Here is a 14,413-nt window from a genome sequence, read left to right as displayed (position 1 = left end):
CTGGGCTGGTGGCAGCCAATGAATGCGAACTGAGGGCACGACTTTCTCCGTCGAGCCGGCTTAGCAACACCACCACGTTAGCGTATCCCGACCGACTCAGCAAATCAAATACCCCAGGGCCAATCTATTGGCACCTTGCACAAGCCTGCAGTACCGGTACCAATGTAATCAGAGTTGCACCAAGGCAGGGGAGAGGCTGAAGGGGGCGGCGAGGGAGCGAACGGGGGGGCGAGGAAAAAAAGTGAGGGCGGATTTCAGCAGCAAAAGTGCGCAGCAGCATAGCACCGTTTTGGGGGTTGCTGTCATTGTCGTTAGACAGCTGGCGGTCAAGCGCTTGTTCCGGCCATTGGGCCACAGCAAAAAAAAAGAGGGCCCTTTTCAGCCTGCAGCATGCGCAGCACGCAGGCAGACAGGCAGCCAGCAAAAGTCCGAATTCGGGTACATTTTGGTCAAATCAAGCGCTGGTGAGGCAAAGAAAAGCCGCCTGGTACCGCCGGCTCAGTGCCTGATTGGCCTATGGCGTGCGTGTGGCAGCCAACTACACCAACCTGCGGTGAGAGGGACACACTGTTTGGCTTTTTGGCATCAACGTCACTCACGCCCTGACTCTCCGGCACCTCCCTCTGGATGCATATGACAAGCCTGCTGCTGCTACGAGAATCTGCGTTGAAGAACTTTCACGGACTACTACCCCTCTGGCGCCATCCCGCCCCCTCATTAATCCTTCACATTGGCATAGCAGCAAAAAACCCCTCTTTCGGGCCTGCATACATTAGCCCAAGCAGAGACGAGGGCCAGACTACTGCACCTCGAGGTCTTCGCGGAATCGTCCCTCGATGCTGACTGGAAACTCTGCATGCAACTGCCCTTGCTCCTCACCCAACAGGACGCAGAGCCAACCCTTTTCGATGCGTCCCGAGTCAACCGGACGTGGAAAGACGGGACAACTCGCCAAAGGTGCCTAGATAGCTCCGTTCTTGTGAGCAAACTTCTCAACGGCAGTTTCAGGATGCTTGCGCGAAAGCAGGTACAGGGATGTGTTCATCTCACTTTCGTTTTTTTCCTTCTAGTAAGTATTACATAGTACAGCCTACACCGGTGTCTCCTGCTGCATTGGTTCCTTAGTAGCCTTATCAGTGGTTAATATACCTATATATATATATACATATACACACGCACAGTTTATGTACGTGTATTCACATGCAATAAATATGCCACGCTGCGCCCCAACAAAAAATTGTGCAATTCTCTCTTCATAGCTCACCTTTGAACAAAATGACGACAACCTCGTTCATAGTACATTACCACTACAAGCACAAATCTCCGGCACCTATGACAGCATCCTTCTCCCTCGTATCGACCAGACACCAAAGATCGAGAGATTGCCAACCTTGATTCGTGCCCTCTAGTTCGCAGAGTATGCGTTGTCTCTTCCCGTCACTCTCCCTCGTGCAATCTGCCCGTCTGCCAGCTTACCTGCCGTGTGTCCGCATCATCCCTCCTGACACGTCAATATGGTTCATGCCCACGCAACGCATGACACTTGCAGCATGCAGGGCCACGCCACGCCACGCCACGCCACGGCATGCCACGCAGTCTCATAACAAGAGACAAAAGGGAGCCGTGCGAACCAACGCACAAATCCAAAACAGATAGATATCCGATGCGGCTTGTGCGATGATGGAGAGTATAAGAATAAATCAAACCAATGATAGGTCTATAGAGGAACAACGTGTAGTCGCATGTGGGATAAGATGCTACGAGTAGTCACTGTGCGGCGGTTGGCGCGCAAAATCGTGTAAAATTATTTGTTGCAAAATCCAAACCGCATCGCCTTCGTACCACCAAGACTAGATTTGCGAAGTTGACAAACAGCGATGTTGCCTGTCACAGCATTGTGCGAAAAAAAAGGTACGCCTTGTACATTTGTAGAAACGTACCGGGTAACGGGCCGACCCGCCTTCTCTTCGTCTTCTTCATCTTCTCTCGCCCGTGTTTCTAGCAAAATTTAGAGCAAAACGTCATCCATTCTCTTTTGCATAAAAGGTAAAACAAAACAACAATTGAAGCCCACTTTGCATTGATGTAGAGAAGAGAATTTCATTCATCGCTTCATTACCCAAGATGCAGTCGAATTCATAGCCGGCCCGTATTCTTCATGGTCCAATGCTTTGTCAAACAGCATCATTAAAAACGCCTAGAATGCGCTTGCGTTGCTGCAATCCCATATCTCACCTAGTCACTGTACATATCTTACATCTACGAGTCTAGCTTAGTCGTCGTCATCGCCAGACTCTTCCTCCTCCTCCTCTTTCCGCTTTTGCTCACGCTTCTTGCGGTCGCCCTTCTTGGACTTTAGTTCCTTCTCCCACATCTTGTTGGCGGCTTCCTTGTCAAGATCGGGGAACACAATGTCAAATACTTCCCGGTACCATGACACGGGGCGGCCCTCAATGCCTTCTTTAATGTTCTGTTCGCAAGTTAGCCAATCATGCTCTCCTAATGCAGATAAGATAAGATACATACCTCCGGTAGCTCGAGCCAATCACTCATATTATCGTGTGGGAAAATCACTGTTTTTGCACCTGCCCTTCGTGCTGCGACAGTCTTTTCGCGTAATCCACCTATTCTCAATACTTTTCCGGTAAGAGTAAGCTCGCCAGTCATGGCAACGTCGTCTCTAATCTTTTTGTTGAGTGCTAAGCTGAGCAAGCTGGTAGCCATCGTGATACCGGCGCTTGGCCCATCTTTGGGAGTACCGCCTTCGGGGCAGTGCAGGTGTATCCTAGCATGTTCGAAGAATTTGTTCTTTGAGAAATCGCGGGCCATGATGCTCTTTGCGAACGAGTAAGCAACCCCAGTCGACTCCTTCATAACATCTCGGAGTGAACCACTGCGCTCGAGACCAGGTGATGACGAAGCGGACAGCGCATTTTGCAGGATAGATTCAATGTAGAGTGCAGAGCCGCCCATGGAGGTCCATGCTAGACCCATGGCTACACCAGGTGGCGTAAAGTCGTATAGGCGGTCAGAAGTAAAAATTGGTGGGCCCACGTAATCTTTGAGATTGTCCTTATTGATTGAGACGTGCACTGAATCTGGTACCTTGAGAGCTACGCGGGGCTTTTCGGTAGTCTGCTCCTCGATGTTCTTTGGGGTCTCCTTGGGGTCGTTCTCGTTCTTGTTTGATTCCTGTTGCGCAGCCTTGCCCTCTTCAGTCAAAGCTGCGGTCTCTGGAAGGGCCTCCTCGCCCACATCAGTGACAATCTTCAAAGCAGACTTTCGGTAGACCTTTTCGATATGCTTCTTGAGATTTCGCACACCCGACTCACGACAGTACTTGTTGATGAGCTCGACAATTGCATCTTTCTCAAGCACAACGTCGGCATCCTTCAAACCGCTCATTTCCTTGGCCGCAGGAGATAAGTACTTCTCAGCGATTGCAATCTTCTCGTCGGAAACATATCCCGAAAGCCGTATTACCTCCATACGGTCAAGAAGTGGTTGCGGGATGGTCTCGTCCATATTGGCTGTGCACACGAAAAGGACTTTGGATAGATCGACAGGCACGTCCAGGTAATGGTCTAGGAAGCTGTTGTTTTGCTCTGGGTCAAGTAGCTCAAGAAGGGCAGATGCTGGGTCACCATGGTTGCTGTTCCGACCAATCTTGTCGACTTCATCAATCAAGACGAGTGGGTTCTCAGTTTGACATTTCTTGAGAGCTTGAATGATACGTCCAGGCAGTGCACCAACATATGTTCTGCGGTGACCTTTGATTTCTGCCACATCGTACATACCACCGACACTGAAGCGGTAGTACTGGCGGTTTAAGGCGCGAGCAATTGACTTTCCAATAGATGTTTTGCCCACACCTGGCGGTCCAACCAAGCAAAGGATTTTGCCTTCAACAGTGCCGCGCAGTTTACCGACAGCGATGAACTCCAGGATGCGGTCCTTTACATCTTTTAAGCCATGGTGGTCTTCATCTAGAACTTCGCGCGCATGTTGAATACCAAAGTTTTCGGCGCTACGTAAACCCCAAGGAAGCTGTGTGAGCCAGTCAAGGTAGTTGCGGGTTACATTGAACTCTGATCCGTTGGGCTCGAGGCCTTGCAACTTGCTCATCTCCTCCTCGAAGACCTTGCGCACGGCTTCTGGCATAGCCAGCTTATTGGCCTTTTCGTTGAACTTCTCAATCAGCTTGTCTTTGCCGTCGGACTCAATGCCGAGCTCACGTTTGATGCCTTTCATTTGCTCCATCAGCATGTATTCGCGATGCTTCTTCGTAACTCTGGCGTTGACATCGTCTGCGACCTTCTTTTGCAGTTCCGCGCTGATGAGTTCCTTCTTCAGAAGCTCTAGTGCTTTGCTCAGCCGCTTTTCAATATCCATCTCCTCGAGCGCGTCTTGCAGCTCGTGCGACTCGGCTTGAGCTACAGCAGCTGCAAAATCGGCCAGCTTGACGGGATCCTCGCCAACATTCATGGTAGTATGTACAGAGAAGGTCGAGACATGGTCTCGGAACAGTGGGTTCAAGAGTGCGACACCCTTGAAAGTGTTGACAATCTCGTTGACCAGCACTTGGATTGTCTTGTTTGACTTTAGGTCGAAGGGCTCTTCAACCATGTTGTCCACGTCGGCGATGCTGACCTTGCGGCCTTTGAGAATGGTGGGGACCAGGGCGCCTTGGGCCGTCTTAGTCTCTTCGGTGGACTCTTCGAAGCTGGCAACGACGTCGCCCTTGGATTGAGTCGCAGCTGCATCGGTCTCTGATGTTTCAGAACTTTCGTCCAAAGTACTCTCAGCTACTGATGGCTCCTCCTTGGCTTGTGCTGGCGGCTTCAGACCCGTCATCTTTATGCGGCGGTGCGGGTAGAGAACGCAAGTCATGGCGAAGTTGTCATCGGCGCCCACGGGGAATGCGCTTGTAACCTGACAGAATGTGCCCACATCGTAGACCTCGTTGGGGTCGTCGATAACGTCCTTGTCAGCGCCCTCATCCTTGAACATGAAGGCTCCAATGTACGGTTGCCCCCGCTTGACCATGTCGGCGATTGCCTGGCCGACCTCTCTGTCTCTGATTGTGATAGCCTTGTAGAAGCCAGGGAACAACGGGCGCTTAACGAGTGGTATCGCCATGACTTGTGGGTAGACGTCTGGTATCGTGGGCTTAACGAGGGCGCGTTCGGAGCCCTTTCGCTTCTTGCCGCCGCCATCACCACCGTCACTGCCTCCGGTGCCTCCACCTGCTGCGCTGCCTCGCCCGGAACCGGTGCGCGGGGGTATTGGTTCGGGCGTGTCACTCTTGCCCTCGACCTCTCGGCTTCTCTGCTGCTCTTTGAGCTTCTTTAGCTCATCCGTCTCTTCGGCTGCGCCCTCGTCCAGTGGTTCAGGTGGTGTCTTGGGGTCTTTTTCCTTTTGCTTGCTCAGCGACGTGGAGAAGTTGCGGTATGCGAAGAGGGCGGCGGGTGGCGAGGGGCATCGGTGGAGTGGCCGCGCAACCAGCGATGCTGTGCATTGGGCGGGAAGATATCGTGATGATGATCTGGTGGTGAATTTTGTACAATTCGAGCGCGATGCCTGGCGGAGGGCTGCCCGCCACGGCAGGTTCTGGCTCTGGAACATGATATGCTTATGTTATGAGTGCAGCCAGGCGGCAGAAAGTCTTATGTGTGTATACAAGGAATGAGAGTAGTGTGCGCGGAAACACGCAGCACACGTGTTCTCGCCACGTGAATTGATGCAAGGAGAAGAATACTTAAACGATGTGCAAATATAAAAGGCGATGTGGTAGTGGCGGCATATGTATGGTCTACGCATCAATTGATCAGCAACGTCGGAATCTCGACATCATCACCGCACGTCCAAGCTCCTCCGATAGCCGCGATGGCAAAACCTCGGCACCACGCAACACTTGGATTCCATCAGCTCACACCTGCTCTACTACCCATCTTTCTATTTATGTACATTCCTTATACCACATACAACTATATAGACATCAACACACCTCTCCGCACATCTCACCCTATCCAGCGCCTCTGTGCACTATACTCTGTTATCCTCGATCGCCATGTCCGTACCTTCGCCGCGATGACAAAGTCCATTTCCAATGCTGTAGAACATTCTCGAATGCCGCCCGCTTCTGCAAAGAACAGCTGTGCAAACTTCCCCAGTCGCTCAAACCCACATACTACATACACTACATTCAATCGATCCCACACGCACAAGTTCTTGGGACTTTGAATTCTATCCTCAAATATATTATGAAATCTATGCTCCTCTACATATCTGTCTGTCTTCTACCCAATGGCAATGCCCTCCGTCTCACCCACCAAACTCAGAAATGACACCGGAGCTAAATTCGCAACCATTCGTCCTATTCAACAATTTGATCATACGACTTACCTCTCCAAAGGTGCTGAAGCCGTCCTAGGTGGTTTTCATAGTGCCTAGAGATCTAGCTCACGACTCAAGCTTTCAGACTGATGCCATTTCCCACCACTAGACAAAAGCTGCTTATTCCTTTCCTCCTTCCTTCTTGCATCGCTCTCTACCCACGGTTCCAATCTCTTGAGTTCAGGCTTACTTAGTAGTTTCCGAGCCGCGCATTGCGCTATCTTCAGCGTCAGGTGACGGCGCGGATGGTCGCAACCTTCTGTTCAGCCGTCTTCTGCAGGGGCTTGCGCCGAGGAACCCGTACTTCCCGATTGTTAATCTTGTTCCAGATATCTGACGCGATTGGTTCCTCAGCAGCATACTCAACATCTGCTGGGTTCACTGCGTTAACATTTCGCATCGTGCCTGCTCCAAGCGCACGGTACATCCGCTGATCTTAGGAATGCTCGACAGTGTTATGTCTTCCATGATTATTCTCATCAGCCACCTCGGCTGTGATGAACACTCGCTCCGACGGCGCGAGTAGGTCTTCTCCAACCTGGTGTTCAATATCTACGCGAGGTGCTACTGGATTTGTGACTGGCGTCATGTTCGCTAGTACAGGGTAAAGATGCCCATATGACCGACTGCTGGGATGCACATTTATTGGACGCCCAATATCCCGAAGTTCGAAACTATCGCCTTGGTTTTGTTCGTTTTTTTAGCATGTTGTACATGTTCCTCGTCATAGCACGGGAAAAACTGCCGCTTGTACTGATGGTAGCCAAAGTAGGTTACTAGCCCTGCTATCACAAGTGTCATGAGGACGAGTACCGTTATGAGAACCCATGCATTCATGGTTGAAGAAGGGCAAGCGGTAGCTGGATCCAAGACTGGAAATGCTTCTGGATTGATGTTTGTTGCTATGTGGGGGAAGCATCGACCACAGGAAAAATGTTTGCTTATTATAGTAAATTCACAGAAAGGACGAAGTTTCATAACTTGCAGTGTGGCGACTATAGCCAGCGCTCCCCTTCACAATGTACCAGTAACAATGCTGTTGTCTCAATCACATTGCGGTAGTTCACAAGAGCAAGACATTGTGTGAAATCCGTGCGGACGCCTTCAGACATGTCGTCCATAGTTAGGATTCTCGCTATTCTGTGAGAGGAATATGCTGTTGCATTGTACCAGGTTTAGCAGTTCTCATGAGGATGAGCTGATCGGTTTACACCTTTTGAACCCAGAAGATGCTTTGGTGCTATTATCGTACTGGAACCGATCTATGCAAGATGGTTATAACTGGGGAATATTTTGGTAAGAGTCATATTTCCTCGTGTGCACAAGATTGATTTGGCATCAAAGAACAGCATATGAATTCATGAAAACTTCTCGAATACCCAGATGTATCCATTGTTGCTATTTGAGAGTCAAATGAAACCACATCATTTCCTCTGGAGAAGCAAAATACCAATCGAACTATCAACGTCAATTCAATACAACTTGGCATCCGTAGCATCAGAATCTAGAGCATGCTCCAAGCAAGGCTGATACGTCTCTCCTTTACTCATAAGCCCTGCTACCACAATTGATTCGCATCCCCAATACTTTTGAGTTGACCATCGAAGTCGCATTGAAGTCATGGAGAATAAATCATTATCGTATAGCTATATGACTGCTGCCACCGAAAAGTGAAAAGAGATCGCAGTATAATCGCCGCTCTTGGTCACGGCGGGTGAAGCCGCCACCGCAATCCGGCTTATAGCTGGCTTTCTTCCCGCCCGCTCCCCAGTCTTTCTCCCCTTTCGGATTATAACTTTCGCGTTGAACATCAGTTGATTTTTCTCATTCTAATCAACAATTAAGCTATTAAGGGATTCTCATAAAACAAATTTTGTAATGCACAGCCAACTCTCACTTTCTTTGACCGGTTTCCTCGAAAAGGAGGCAGATAAAGAACGCAAGAACCTTGCTAGTGCCAGTGACTGCGAGACACAAGAAGACCCAAACCACCAACTCTATGATAGTCACCGCCATAATACTCGTGAATATCAGTGTGCCCGCGATATAATATATACCCCAGGCCATTTGAACTGGCCAGTCCTCATCGGCTCCCTGAATAGCTGAAACCACCTTGCCTTTGTCACATTCTACGGTAATCATTGTATTTTTTGCTACTGCTGGTCGACTTTCGTGTACTGGGAGTGGAATCAAATGAATATCGTCAGGCCGAACACCAATCCGAGCTTCTCTTTCTTGATCCAGTCTCTTGATCCGTGCTTGTCTCCGTCCCGCAAAGGTTCTGTGGATTGATGCTGGAAGTAGAGCGACGACATACCAGGCGGTGATGAAAAAAGGAACAACGCAACCGAGCGCAGATCTTTTACTGTATATTTCGTTGAACACCAATGCCGCGTAGCAGGCCAAGAGGCACACAGCAAGTATGACTACCATAAAGCGTATGGCTGACCTTCTCATGTTCCACGCGTATCCTGCCAAGCCGTTACTTTCTTCGTTTCTCTGATGAGTCGATAGAAGGGCTCCTTTTTCGGCCGGTAGCGGTACAAGACCCAAAGCCAGGACTAAGATATCGCACAGCCATGGCAGGGGCTTGGTAATGTGTACAATACGGCGCTCTGGCCATGCGACGTCCTTCAAAGTCAATGGTATGAGACCCATGACCAATGCTGTGGCTGCAAACTGTTGCTTCCGGCTTTCACCACAGGACTCGAAGAGACAATCTGCAGCGGTCCAGCAACTTTGTACGTCATGCTTGAACTTATCAAACTTCCAATATGGTTTGAATGGTGAATAGGCCATGATAGATTCAACATTGTCGGGACATTGGCCGGTTCCAATGCGGTCGCTTCCCGTTTCGCCGGCGGCTGCTATTACATTTACTTGAAAGAAGAGGATGAAGAGCAACGTTCGCACTGTCTTCGTCATAATGCGGTATCTTGTACTGAGATCAATTCAATAAATACGATGAACCGTGGATGCAGGAACCAAGTGGTGTTTAAGCCAGTCTCAGCCTGACGGCTACATGGCTATTTACGTGTCTTGATGCCAAGCATTATCCAATACTTTGTGCATATCTAAGCCTCATGTATCACTCCATGCTGGTTGCCAAATACCATGTGGATTTGATTTGCAACACCAGCGCGAGTCATTGTCCTCAAGCGCATGAACTGGAAGCAGCCAAGCTGCAAATGGAGTGTGGGGGCGAACACACAAGGCTGAGCAAAAGGCAGTTGGCTCAATCGATAGGTACGGCACGATGAAATGTGTCATTTGAGGGCCCTCGAATGAAACGAACTCTTCATGTTTTGTATTCGAGTGATACACCCCTGGTACATGCGCCTCCATTATGGCCAATATCAACAAGGCGTGTCCGTCACATCGTGAACATCTCATTTCGGCCTAGCGCTGGGGCCAGAAATCGCATTCAGGAGGAGCCCTCAGAACTCAGCAACCCACCAATACAAATAATGCATACTCTTTACTGATTCTATTACTAATGTATACCACAGAGAGTTGCTTTTCATGTTTCCGCACTTACTAGAAACGCGATATGTACAAAGTTGTAGAGGCAACATATGATGGGATTAGATGGACACTCACAGCGTGGTTGAAGAACGAGGCAAAGACAAACAACTTGGACATGAAACCACAAAACATAGCTCGGACTGCAGTGAGCTTTTAGTGGCACTAAGAAAATGCGATTGGGTTGATATTTTTATATACTATGTATGTATCTTCCAATCAATCATGATACGCAAATTTCCTTCTACCACTCCGAATCTCTTCATTGGCATACCGAAAAGACTCGACACTCGCAGCAAAGAGAACATTGGGATCCCGACATTGACGTTCCACCATCCCATTGATGACTTTTTTCCCTGCCGAATTGATCCTTGGTTCTTCGATGGTCGGGTCGGCATTGCAAAGGATCGTCTGAGGGGGATGTTAGCGGACATCAGTCACAAGATGGAACAAAGTCCAGCCCAAAGAGCCTTACTTGACGTAGATAATCAAAGCAATGTTGCCAATGCTTATCACTTATTCCAGTTTCAGGGTCTCCGTGCCCATGGTCGTGACGTACGTGGATGCGCGCAGAATTGGTCTCCTCTTGCAGCCCTTGCACAACGCTTCGGATCATGGCGAGGCAGTGTAGCTGGTGGAACATGCTGACACCGTATTGATCCAACTCGCCTTTTGCAGATGGAAGGATTAGAAACCCACCGTTTTGGGGGATTAGGTCATCCCAAAGCAGATCGTGGACGTGTGCCAGGCTCTCATATTCTTCATACCTACCAAAGGTAGTGCTTGATTCAGCAGGGCAGTTGGACACAGACGGGCGGAAGTTTGGAGATCCTGGCAATGGAATGCATAGAGGAGTTTCGACGTGGAAATACGCGAATGTAGACGATATTGAGTCTTTGATGTAAGGTTGAGATGTTAAGAGAAGAACAAAAACGAGGGAGAGGATACTAAGAATGAGGAGGTGCAGAGGTGTCTTCAACACTTTGGCAAAACTTAAATTTTGCATTATATCATAACTAGCACGATGAGGACGGCTAAGAATCTCTCATTTTATGTTTTCGCAATGCTGATGATAAAGAACGCGATGATGTCCCACTTATCAAACGAATGAGGGCGGGAGGATGAGTTGTAACCCTTGCAAATGTTTCGAACGCCGATCACTTATCCGTCAATGTCGTATTTAGGAAATTTACGCCAAAGCATAGATTTAGAATATGGCTTAGTAAACGTGAAAGGTTGATAAACCCTGAATAAGCCCCAGTCAGCTGTGCATGGGTTAGTAAACGCGCGCACATTAGCCTCTGTCCGAGAAGCCTCGTGCAGCAGATCAGTAGGCGCCTGACACAGGGTGGAGTCTACAACTAACCATAATAGGTAATTTGCAAAACCCCTGTCTTTCAGTCGTTTCTTCTTAGACATTTGCCTATTTTGATGTGATTATATCCCTGGATGAGGCATCGTTTTGTCAGCTTATCGTGTTGCTCAACTTGACTTAAGTAACAATGCCAATGATCCTAATCGGCAATTGACATGCAAATATGGTGATATTGCGTAATCCTACTCTAGATATATCCAACCAAAATCGACAAAGAAGTTTCTACCTTTACTGTAGGCTAGATCCATGCGCCCGCTAGATGTTTGTGGTATCATTGTGCTGCTAACGATTATGGACCAAGAATGACCAGTGAAGCTTCGAGCACAGTGCTTATCAATTCGACGTGCGGCAAAATCCATAAAATTGCCTTCAAAGGCCGAACACGACAGCAATTGTAGTGAGTCCGGTTTTGATATCGATGAACACTAACTTCCTCGCGTCATGTTACAAAAAACATCCCTTTTCACAGCCATTGTTGGCTTTGCGATAGCTGCATTGATCACATGGGCGAAATACCCTGCTCTTCATGAACTGGAATTCCAAGCGTTGTTCTGGGATCCTCTTCAGGTGTCTGCCAAGCCCCCAAATGATACACTGCACCAGTATCAGGTCCACGTACTCTCTCGCGAGCCATATGTTGTTTACATCACCAATTTTCTCTCCCAAGCTGAAATCTCCTATATTTTATCTCTCGGGTAAGTCTACGACGAACGTCCCATCGCAATGCTAACTGACAAGTTAAGGGAGCCCTTGTTTGCCCCATCGCTGGTAAAGACTGGCTCTGAGGATGTATCTACACGTTCGTCAACGTCGGCATTCTTGCCCACCAATGACAAGATCACATCCAACATCCAAGCTCGAGCCGCTTCATTCCTAGGCTCATCGCCATATTCGGACATTGCACCATTGCAGTTGGTTCGCTACGGGCCCACGCAACACTTTACGTACCATACTGATTGGTCACCGGAGCCCCGGCGCTCTAAGTCAGGATCACTCTATCAGGTTTATTCGAGTTTCTTTGTCTTTTTGCAGGCCGAATGTGAGGGCGGCGAAACTCACTTCCCATACTTCGAAACCCAGGGCTGGGGCCTTGAGGAAGGCTTGGTCGCCAAGACTGAGGCAATAAGAGGACTAGGTACAGCCTTTCGACCCACAGTTGGTAATGCAGTGTTCTGGTTCAATCTCCACACGAATGGCACCGGTGATGATCGCACGCTGCATGCAGGGTTACCTGTGCAGCAAGGTATCAAAACGGGGATGAATATTTGGAGCCGGGTTTTATGGGAAGAGTGATAACAAATTGGGATAACAATGTGAAATAGTAACATGTACTTCTATCATGAGATGATTCAAGTCTCGTCAACGGGGATACACTCTAGTGACTTCCCAAATGCACATTCTCCTGCTCCATCCACTCTTCAAATCCTGGCATCGGTGGGTACACATACGTACCTGGGGGAGGGCTTTCAGGACTTCCCGAGGTAAATTCCTTGTCTGTGACAAATTCTTTAGCCTGCCACTCTAGCATTGCTTCATGGCTCCTGCATTGTCGGTTGACAGCGAAGTCTGGGAAGGGTCCTGGCTGACCCTCAACCCAAATGTAAGTGTAGAGATCTAAACTTGGATAGCATGTGAAATATTGCAACAAGATAAGTAGGCAGTGATCCCTGTGCGCTTCGTGTAGCAGCGGCATCACGGGTCCTAGCTCGGCGGCATAGTAATGATCGTAGTGGAGATACTTCCGGATGGCGTTCAAACAATGAATGTTGTGCTGGACATCCAGCGAGACTGCGTACTTGTCGTCGCCAAAACCAAATTTGGGATCAATCTTGACGGTCTTATCTGGGTCTTTGCCGAGCTTCAAAAGGTCCTCTTTGCTGATGCCCCAAGAGGATACCTCAGAAAGTCTGTGCCACGCCTCATCCGTCTCTGGTGAAGGAGGGCCGCGAAGTGCGTTCTTGGGTACGTCAAATAATGTTCCGTTTACGGTTTTTGAAACCAGAGGCGGTTCAAAGTACTGGCGTACTGGTTCTAAAAATGAACTTGGTAAACATGTCCGTCCTACCCATCTCGATTCTTGGTGTGAGCGCTTACCGAAGTGATAATTACTGTCCGTTCTCCAGTAGTCTGAAGGTGCTTTTGAAAAAAAGACAATACCAGCAATCATGAAAGCAAGTGAGCAGCAAAAGAGTAGTGAGTTGATTTTCATGCGCCATTTGAGCTGAAGTTGAACATTGATAAGGCCAGGGTTTTGAAGAATTTCAGCATCCTCATCCATCGAAGTCTGCTGCATTAAAATGAGAATGTAGCTGTATCTCATGACTTGACGTTCTCACCTTTGCGACGAAATGCTCTGTTTCGGATGCCTCAAGAGGTTGATATGATCCCATTGTATGTAGCTTAGATAGTTTACCACTGGGTGTGTTTTAGACAAACAAAAGTTCGTTTCCTGAGTTGTGACCCGATGGCCAGATGTTGTGCAGGAGATTGGTCACAATGAAAGACGTGAGTAGTTTGGAATTCAAATCAGAGTAACTGTACATCGACGAAACGCTGTATTGCTCAACCCCTAAAATTAAGGAATTTCCCACAACAGAAGATTGCCTAAATTGAGCATTGTCGAAATCAGAGAATTGCCCAAATGAGGGCATAAAGTTGCGTATTGACTGTCAGCAAGCGAGGTGTTGCTGATCACGGAACTAACCACATTGCGGAGACCTTGCAGGCCATCTCGGGGGAGTGCGGAACCACGTAAAGCTACGACCACATCAGCAAGCAATAGCTGCGCTTACCAATAAGAGCTCTGTTTAGTTAGACCATCTGCGATACATGCTCACAAGGGACATCAGTTTACAAAACTGGATAGAGATCAATGCCTACAAATGGAGAAAGTTGCGCTATTACTGAGACGTAACCGGGCGGAAGAAGATCAGATAATCATGTGGCTTTGGGCATTTGTAACACAACAGGTGGCAATGCATGCGTTCGCAACTAACCCGAAAGCGCAGCTCGGGATTCAGTGCGGAAATACCGGCCGAGGATCGAGCATACGGTTCTATCGTACACTCAGCGTCTTTGAAATGAAGTATAAGTATCACAGAATTCGTCAACATTGCACCA

The 14,413-nt window shown here is 48.6% G+C and overlaps 8 protein-coding genes across 8 annotated transcripts; 3 read left to right on the top strand and 5 right to left on the bottom strand.

The window, feature by feature from the left end:
* The first annotated feature begins 1,286 nt into the window (after positions 1-1,286).
* On the top strand, positions 1,287-1,746 carry COCSADRAFT_35991 (uncharacterized protein). The gene has a single exon (XM_007700883.1). The coding sequence runs from the start codon at positions 1,420-1,422 to the stop codon at positions 1,654-1,656; it is 237 nt and encodes a 78-aa protein (XP_007699073.1). The 5' UTR covers positions 1,287-1,419; the 3' UTR covers positions 1,657-1,746.
* A 50-nt stretch (positions 1,747-1,796) lies between these two features.
* Positions 1,797-5,871, bottom strand: COCSADRAFT_115426 (uncharacterized protein). Its single transcript, XM_007701038.1, has 2 exons — positions 2,527-5,871; positions 1,797-2,470 (listed from the first exon to the last, which is right to left on the bottom strand). Exons 1-2 carry the CDS (start codon positions 5,623-5,625, stop codon positions 2,273-2,275), a joined length of 3,297 nt encoding a protein of 1,098 aa, XP_007699228.1. The 5' UTR covers positions 5,626-5,871; the 3' UTR covers positions 1,797-2,272.
* Positions 5,872-6,625: 754 nt separating this feature from the next.
* Positions 6,626-6,864, bottom strand: COCSADRAFT_159629 (uncharacterized protein; the record flags this gene model as incomplete). The annotated part of the gene is made up of 2 exons (XM_007701037.1): positions 6,626-6,768; positions 6,822-6,864. 2 exons carry the CDS (start codon positions 6,862-6,864, stop codon positions 6,626-6,628), a joined length of 186 nt encoding a protein of 61 aa, XP_007699227.1.
* A 103-nt stretch (positions 6,865-6,967) lies between these two features.
* COCSADRAFT_35988 (uncharacterized protein) lies at positions 6,968-7,206 on the top strand. Its single transcript, XM_007700882.1, has one exon. The coding sequence runs from the start codon at positions 7,015-7,017 to the stop codon at positions 7,174-7,176; it is 162 nt and encodes a 53-aa protein (XP_007699072.1). The 5' UTR covers positions 6,968-7,014; the 3' UTR covers positions 7,177-7,206.
* Positions 7,207-8,041: 835 nt separating this feature from the next.
* COCSADRAFT_355698 (uncharacterized protein) lies at positions 8,042-9,373 on the bottom strand. The gene has a single exon (XM_007701036.1). It carries the CDS (start codon positions 9,319-9,321, stop codon positions 8,290-8,292), a length of 1,032 nt encoding a protein of 343 aa, XP_007699226.1. The 5' UTR covers positions 9,322-9,373; the 3' UTR covers positions 8,042-8,289.
* Positions 9,374-9,776: 403 nt separating this feature from the next.
* On the bottom strand, positions 9,777-10,953 carry COCSADRAFT_312601 (uncharacterized protein). The gene is made up of 2 exons (XM_007701035.1): positions 10,394-10,953; positions 9,777-10,329 (listed from the first exon to the last, which is right to left on the bottom strand). The coding sequence occupies exons 1-2, from the start codon at positions 10,922-10,924 to the stop codon at positions 10,138-10,140; spliced, it is 723 nt and encodes a 240-aa protein (XP_007699225.1). The 5' UTR covers positions 10,925-10,953; the 3' UTR covers positions 9,777-10,137.
* A 937-nt stretch (positions 10,954-11,890) lies between these two features.
* Positions 11,891-12,565, top strand: COCSADRAFT_51715 (uncharacterized protein; the record flags this gene model as incomplete). The annotated part of the gene is made up of 2 exons (XM_007701017.1): positions 11,891-11,988; positions 12,037-12,565. Coding segments are annotated over 2 exons (627 nt in total), but the record flags the coding sequence as incomplete, so codon positions are not given.
* Positions 12,566-12,776: 211 nt separating this feature from the next.
* On the bottom strand, positions 12,777-13,232 carry COCSADRAFT_69475 (uncharacterized protein; the record flags this gene model as incomplete). Its single annotated transcript, XM_007701034.1, has 1 exon — positions 12,777-13,232. A coding segment is annotated over one exon (456 nt), but the record flags the coding sequence as incomplete, so codon positions are not given.
* Between the last annotated feature and the right edge of the window lie 1,181 nt (positions 13,233-14,413).

This window comes from Bipolaris sorokiniana, assembly GCF_000338995.1.
Source record: "Bipolaris sorokiniana ND90Pr unplaced genomic scaffold COCSAscaffold_6, whole genome shotgun sequence".
NCBI classification, from domain to species: domain Eukaryota; kingdom Fungi; phylum Ascomycota; class Dothideomycetes; order Pleosporales; family Pleosporaceae; genus Bipolaris; species Bipolaris sorokiniana.
This window is presented reverse-complemented; position numbering and strand designations above follow the sequence as displayed.